We start from the raw sequence: 8,421 nt of genomic DNA, 5'->3' as shown, positions 1-8,421 counted from the left end.
GTGGTTCTTGGGTTGGGATTGTTGTGGAAAGCAAAGGATGGAGGTTGCGTTGTGTTTAGAGGCTGAAGATGGGAATTCATGAAGTCTTGGTCGAAGCGATGATAGCATTGAACAACTGTAACACCCTACCACACAAAGCTTTACGCTTAAGTCGTAAAACAGAGGTGATGTGGTATTACGGCCTCTAAAATAAAATGAGTACATATAATAGCAGAATAGTTATAATATGCTAGGAGCCTTGAAGAATAGGGAAAATAAAAAATCGCGAGATAAAAGCGCAACGCTCAAGGAACGAGTTAACTTGCACGCTAAGAAAACCGTAACTGTCAAACATAAGATAACAAAAGTAGGAATAGAGTGCCAAAGATACAAAATAACAAGCTCCTAACTCAGCCTGCGAAGTCAAGACTGGCCGGAGAATATTTACACATATATACATACATATCCAAAACCCAAAAGTACATACACACAATCCTGCCTCTCCATAAACCTCTAAGAGGATCAAAAAGGACAGGTTATGCGGAGAGAAAGCTAAGTACATATATATACATCACTGTACAGCAAAACTATACAACAACACTATCCAGTAACCCCTCCGCTTTAAAAGTCCAGACGACTAACGAGATGGCTCCCGGCCTGCATCTGAAAATCAACAACATAGTATGGAATGAGAACCGAAGGTTCTCAGTATGGTAAAGGTGCCACACACATAATATATAAGGTCCTGGGAATGCCAGAGGCAATTCTAGAACGCCGACACTCAGATTGTAGAGCTTAAAGTATTAAACAGAAGCCATAAAAGGTGGTTTCCTAAAAATATTTAATCCTAACTTAACTTAACCTTAAATCTAAGTCCTATATTACCATTCCTCCATACCTCCAATTCCATCATGCATTTTCACAGACAAATAAACAGATAAAGGCAAACACAAGAAGGTTACAACTACTGCAGGTAACAAATACACATTTAGCATGGCAAATACAAATAGGCACACCCAATTAGAGCACAAGCAAGTAATTCAAGTAATATGCATATGATGCATGCCTGTCCTATGGCTGATGAGGCTCATCTGTCGGTTATCCAACCAACCCGACAAGTCTGAATTGTCCTTAGACTGTCCCCCGACGTGCATCCCCAAGAGTCTATGCATAGATTTTTCTCAAATAATCAATATTGCTCAATGGGGGTAACATTCCCGGGAATTTATATAGTGCCCGGTCACACTTACGTCGTAGGGTCAACAGAGTATCGAGTTTTCAACCTGGTACACGTGGTGGCAAGCCACGGCACTTAATCCAGGGAATCTCGTATCTCAGATTATTCAAATTCATAAGCCATATAAATAATTCAATTATAATTCATCAACATCCACATCATTCTCAATTGCATCTCATTCATCATCATACATTAAACATATTCAATCCTTATCCTTCATTATATCACCTCCCATTCCATCCATCAATAGTTTCAATTCAAAACATAATTCATTCTTTTCTAAGAATCAAACTTCAAACTTAAAACATATTCACTTTCTTAATAACTCAAAATCAAACCATATAACCTTTAAATCTAAATCTCTTTTAAATAATCATCTAAATAAAATCTCTAATTTTTTATAAAATTTCGGCAGCATCTCCTCTAAAACTCGGACTTTGCCACCCTTTTCGGGTCCAAACCTGCTTTCTTTTCAATTCAACATACCCTTCCTCATCATCATAACAGTCACCACAATAAATCTACCTCAGATAAACAATTATACTCATACAAAATTCAAATCTAACAACCCAAAATTCAACTAAGAATCATAGTTTATAAATCCTAGGCTTTTAACACAAAATACCTCATTATCACAACAACCTCCACAATAGTTATACCTCAAATCAATAATTCACCAAATCATTAGTTAATCAACAAGCACCAAACTAACCATGTTCATCAACAATAACATTCAACATCCAAAATTAATAACTAATTATCCAATAAACTTCAACCAATTATATTCATCGACAAATTACTAAATATTAAATATACACCTGCATTCCAACTTATCCTATGGTCATCTAGCCTAAGTTTTCACAGAACTTTATATATTAAATGCAAGAAACCTAAACCATACCTTAGCCGATTCCCAAGTATTATTCCAAGACAATTTTCCTAAAAGAACATAGCCCTCAAAACCTCAACTAATCCGCTTCCTCCAAGTTCCAGTATTCACAATTTCAAGCTCCAATTATTTATTCACAACCTAATACACATTCATAACACATATACATCCAATTTAATACTCAAAGCTCAAATTCAATGAAAATAAAATAGAATTATCGTATCCTCACCTTACCCAAGCTTCACATAAGCAAGAGTGAATGTTTCTCTCAAGCTAATTAGATCCTAAAACATCAAAAATCAAAGAAATTTAACAAACTCGAAAATTGGGGAAATGAAAGGCTGAAGTGAAATAGCAAGTTACCTATGAAATTGTTCCGGTAGAAATATAGAGCTCAACGCGGTGAACGCGTGGCAGCAAACGGTGCGGCGATTGGAGCTCAAACGGGAAAGTTACGGGAAATGGAATTCACCGTAAACGAATCTCTCTTCTTCTCTTCCCTGGGAGGAGCGTCGTTGAGGGAAATGAAGAGAAACAAGAGCCCGTGGCTCTTTTTAATTGTTGGACTAATTGGGCCCACAGCCCGGTTTGGGCCCGGTTCAATCGGTTCGGCCCGTTCGGTCCAATCTTGGACCGATTTCTTTGAAATTAGTGTCAAAATTCTTGTTTCGATGAGCTCTATCCTAATTTGATATAATATTCGTGTTTCTAATATTCCTTATTAAAAATTAATTTATTGACTAATTATCTACTAATTTAACCGGGGTTTACATCCTACCCACCTAATAAAGAATATTGCCCTCAAAATTCAAATCTAGTTACCTGAAAAGAGATGTGGGTAGTTCTTTCGCATATCTGATTCGAGTTCCCATGTATGTTCCTCGATACCAGCTCGACTCCAAGCTACTTTTACCAATGATACTTCCTTTCCGCGTAATCGTTTAATATTAGTATCATCAATTCTCACTGGAATTACTGGAAGTGTTAGATCTTCTCTTACTTGAATTGGTTCTGGTTCTAGAACATGACTTGCATCAGGGGTATACTTTCGAAGCTGTGATACATGAAATACATCGTGCAAATTCGAAAGGTACGGCGGTAAGGCAATTCTATAAGCCACTGGTCCAATTCTCTTCAGAATCTCAAACGGTCCAATATAACGGGGATTCAGTTTCTTGGTCTTAATAGCTCTTCCCACGCCAGTGGTTGGTGTAACTCTCAGAAAGACATGTTCTCCCTCTTCGAATTCCAAAGGCTTTCGCCTCTGATCAGCACAGCTCTTCTGGCGGCTTTGGGCTATAAGCATTCGACTACGAATCTTCTTTATCTGCTCAGTCGTTTCAGCTATCATTTCAGGCCCTAATAAACTCCTTTCTCCAGTTTCATACCAACACAACAGAGACTGACATTTTCTGCCATATAGAGCTTCATATGGAGCCATTCCGATGCTCGCATGGTAGCTATTATTATAAGCAAATTCCACTAATGGCATATATCGATCCCAGCTCGCCGGCTGGTCCAAAACACAAGCCCTTAGCATATCCTCCAAGGTCTGAATAGTTCTCTCTGACTGACCATCTGTCTGAGGGTGATATGCAGTACTCAAACTTAACTGAGTCCCGAATGCACGCTGAAAAGCTCCCCAGAACCTTGATGTGAAACGAGGATCCCTATCAGATATAATGGTAGAAGGCACGCCATGCAACCTGACAATCTCTTTAATATACATTCGAGCCAATTCCTCCATTGTGCAACTTATTCAAATAGGAAGAAAGTGAGCTGATTTTGTCAGTCGATCCACAACCACCCAAATAGCGTCACAACCAGATCGGGTTCTAGGCAAACCTATCACAAAATCCATTGCGATACTCTCCCATTTCCATTGTGGAATCTCCAAAGGCTGAAGGGTCCCTAATGGTCTCTGATGCTCAATCTTAACCTTCTGACACGTTAAACATTTAGATACATACAATGCCACATCATTCTTCATGCCTGGCCACCAGAACATCGCTTTCAGATCCTGATACATTTTAGTGCTCCCTGGGTGGATTGAAAACCCGCTCTTATGAGCTTCCTTTAAGATTCTCTGTCGTATGTCTCCAATATCTGGCACAATAATCCGGTTCTTGAACCTCCATAAACCATCCTGAGCTTCTGACACTCTCCACTGTTTCCCCTGTTCGACTGCTGGTAATACCTTACGTAACGCTTCACTGTCTCGATGAGCCCTCAGAAGTTCTGATTTAAAATCACTTGAAATTTGCAACTGACTCAAACACAGGATTCCAGATTCTTCTCTAACTCCCAAATTCAAACCTTGGAATGCCTTCAGTAACTCTTCCTCCCGTAGCATCATCCAAGCTGCATATAAAGACTTCCGACTCAAAGCGTCCGCCACAACGTTCGCTTTTCCTGGATGATAATTTAATTCAAAATCATAATCTTTCAGAAGTTCCATCCATCTCCTCTGACGCATATTCAATTCTTTCTGCTCAAAAAGATACTTCAAACTCTTATGGTCTGAGAAAATATGAAACTTAACACCATAGAGATAGTGCCTCCAAATCTTTAAAGCAAACACAACAGCAGCAAGTTCCAAATCATGTGTCGGATAGTTCATTTCATGCGGCCTTAATTGCCGTGAGGCGTATGCTACAACATTCTGGTGCTGCATCAGAACACACCCCAAACCTTTCAGAGATGCATCACAATACACTTCAAACGGTTCACTTGGTTCAGGTAATACCAATACAGGTGCAGTAGTCAACCTGTGCTTCAATGCCTGGAAACTCTCTTCACATTCCGGAGTCCAGATAAAAGGTGTATCCTTCCTAGTCAACTTAGTTAAAGGTAAGGCGAGTTGTGAAAATCCTTTAATGAATCTGCGATAATACCCCGCCAAACCTAGGAAACTCCTGATTTCTGTCACTGAAGTTGGTCGCTCCCAATTCATCACTGCTTCCACCTTAGCAGGATCCACAGCTATCCCCTGCTTACTCACCACGTGGCCGAGAAACTTCACTTCACTCTTCCAGAACTCACATTTAGATAGCTTAGCATATAACCTAGGAAGCACCGATACGACACGCGATATGGACACGACACGACACGGATACGCCGACACGTTCTTTTTATAAAAAATTGGATACGACACGTTTAGGATACGTTGTGAATTAAAATTTAAATAATATATTAAATTAATAAAATATCATATTGTAAATATAAGAAGAAATATAGTTGCATAAAAAAGTCTAAAAATTATGCAATTATTAAAAATAATAAAAAAATTTAATCTACTCTTGCCATCTCGCTAACATAAAATGTATCAATTTCTTCTCCTCCAAGTCCATCATCCGCAAATACCACAGCTTCTATGTTTGGTTCATCTAAAGACAAATACGAAACCTCACTCAGATCTGGACTGTTGTCATCAACTCTACTTCTATTAATTATTTTATTTTTAAATTTAAATTTTGATTTGTTTTTATTTCAAAATATTTTAAAGTAAAAAAATCGGTTAATTGGGCCATAAAACCACAAAATCGAGTCGGATTCGTTCGGATTCATGACAGCTTCACCAAAATTTTACACCGCAAAAAGACACGCTACCGATACACTCGTTTGAAGTATTCGTCGAGTGTCGGTGTCGGATTCGTGTCCGACACGGATACGCCGGCACCATAGGAGAATCCGTGCTTCATAGCATATAACTTCCTATCTCTCAGAATTTGCAGCACAGTTCGCAAATGATCAGCATGTTCCTCTTCAGATTTAGAATAAACAAGAATGTCATCAATGAAGACAATAACAAACTTGTCCAGATATGGTCGGAAAATCCTGTTCATATAATCCATAAATACTGCCGGGGCATTAGTTAACCCAAAAGACATCACTCTATACTCATAATGACCATAACGTGTCCTGAAAGCAGTTTTCGGAATATCCTCGTCTCTAACCCTTATCTGATGATACCCGGATCGCAGGTCGATCTTAGAAAACACACCGGCACCCTGTAACTGATCCATTAGATCATCGATTCTAGGCAACGGATATTTATTCTTCACAGTGATCTTATTCAATTGCCGATAATCGACACACAACCGCATACTTCCGTCCTTCTTCTTTACCAGTAACACCGGCGCTCCCCACGGAGAAACACTTGGTCGGATAAAATGCTTACCCAACAGATCTTCCAGCTGAGCTTTCAGTTCAGCCATTTCTAAAGGTGACATCCTATAAGGAGTAATTAAAATCGGACCGGCTCCAGGCACCAACTCAATTTCGAATTCAACTTCCCGATTAGGTGGAAATTCATTAATATCATCTGGAAACACATCTGAAAATTCACATACAACGGGAATCTGCTCTAAACTCTGATCATCACCTGATACTCCCGCAGTTAATAACATAATACCCTGATATTCGGTTCCAGAACAGTTTACTATCATAGAATTCAAATAGTAACTATTCACCACAACCGGTGCTTCTGACCCTTCTGGCATAAACTGTACTGACTTCTCAGAACAATCAAGCAAAACATGATTCTTGGATAACCAATCCAATCCCAAAATGAGATCAAGACCAGTCATAGGCAAACAAATCAAATCATGCACAAATTCACGCTGTTGCACTCGAAAAGGAACTTGTGGACATTCTATCCTAGTCACCATAGCTTCATGAGTAGCGTTATATACTTTCAAATCATAACCTAAAACCACCATTCTCAATCCTAATTCATGGGCCTTTTCAAATGCAATAAATGAATGAGACGCTCCTGAATCAAATAAAGCATTTAAGATTTTACCAGCCATTTCACAATTACCTCTAATCAGTGTCTCAGATCCCTCAGCACCAATGGTAGAAGTGGTGTATACTCTCCCCGGCTGCTGCACCCTACCAGTCTCATACTTCTTCTTCTCAGGGCAATTACTGGCTATATGCCCGGGCTGTCCACAGGAATAGCACACTCCAAGTCCTAGTCTGCACGGAACTCCAGGATGATACTTTCCGCACTTCTGACAATTCAGATCTTGCTGTGGCTGCTTCCCGAACCTTTTTCCTTGACTAGCATTAGTATTCAGCCTTCTGTAATTACCTTGACCCTGAGTCTGCTGCGGAACAAAGCCTCCACGCTTGAAATTCCTACCTCTCGGAGTAAAGTTCCTCCCTGAAGGCCTCTGAAAAGGCACCCTCAAACTCCCTTTCTCTGCTGCCGCCTTCCTCACACAATCCTCAGCCACCCTACTCTTATTCACCAATTCAGAAAACACCCTGATCTTCATCGGGGCAACAAAGCTCAGAATATCACTCCGAAGACCTCCTTCATACTTAATACATTTCCATTCTGCAAAATCTTCAGGAGCACCTTGACAGATACGAGAAAAGCGACATAACTCCTCAAACTTACTAGTATACTCAGCAACAGTCATCTGTCCCTGTTTTAACTGCATTAATTCAAGTTCCTTGGCATTTCTAGCTGAATTAGGAAAATATTTCTTATAGAACTCTGTCCGAAAAACCTCCCAAGGAATCGCAGCACCATCAGGCTGCAGGATACGTCGTGTTCCCTGCCACCAATACTGAGCTTCACCTTGCAACTGATAAGTTCCAAATTCAACCCATTGCTCTTCAGGAACCTGTTGTGCCTGTAATGCCCTTTCCATAGCCTGAATCCAATTATCTGCATCAGTGGGATTTGAGGTTCCCCTAAAAGTCGGAGGGCGAACTTTCAGAAATGTGGCAAGTGTCATAGGACCATCCTCATCATTATTATTTCCATGATTACCCTGATTTATCTGATTACACAGTGCCTCGGCTGTTGCCTGCATAGCTGCAGCCATATTTCCCAGGGCAGCCATAAAATCTACTGGATCAGTCCCTATGGGGGCAGGAGTAACGATGCATGTCCTACCTCTACCTCGCCCGCGACCGCGTCCGCGAGTTGACATCTGGTCCCTATACACACCAAACAAGTGATATTAAGTTGATCAGTCTCAATATCGCAAGTCTAATGCTTTAAGTTCCAAATGCATGCTCACAAACGTTTTTGCCATATATATCAGTCAGATATCCTAATAGCACATAAACACACATACAGAGAATACACAGAAGTACAATCAGTCCGTCTTTCAGGCTCTATAGGAACGAACTGCTCTGATACCATAATGTAACACCCTACCACACAAAGCTTTACGCTTAAGTCGTAAAACAGAGGTGATGTGGTATTACGGCCTCTAAAATAAAATGAGTACATATAATAGCAGAAGAGTTATAATATGCTAGGAGCCTTGAAGAATAGGGAAAATAAAAAATCGCG

The 8,421-nt window shown here is 40.0% G+C and overlaps 1 protein-coding gene across 1 annotated transcript; it reads right to left on the bottom strand.

Moving 5' to 3' along the window:
* Nucleotides 1-616: 616 nt before the first annotated feature.
* Nucleotides 617-8,053, bottom strand: LOC110271581 (uncharacterized). The gene is made up of 2 exons (XM_088483270.1): nucleotides 6,928-8,053; nucleotides 617-642 (listed from the first exon to the last, which is right to left on the bottom strand). The coding sequence occupies exons 1-2, from the start codon at nucleotides 8,051-8,053 to the stop codon at nucleotides 617-619; spliced, it is 1,152 nt and encodes a 383-aa protein (XP_088339396.1).
* Between the last annotated feature and the right edge of the window lie 368 nt (nucleotides 8,054-8,421).

The sequence above is a fragment of the Arachis ipaensis genome, chromosome B4, assembly GCF_059453495.1.
Source record: "Arachis ipaensis isolate K30076 ecotype BB chromosome B4, ASM5945349v1, whole genome shotgun sequence".
NCBI lineage: Eukaryota > Viridiplantae > Streptophyta > Magnoliopsida > Fabales > Fabaceae > Arachis > Arachis ipaensis.
Note: the sequence above shows the minus strand (reverse complement) of the source record. Positions and strands in the feature narration are given on the sequence as shown.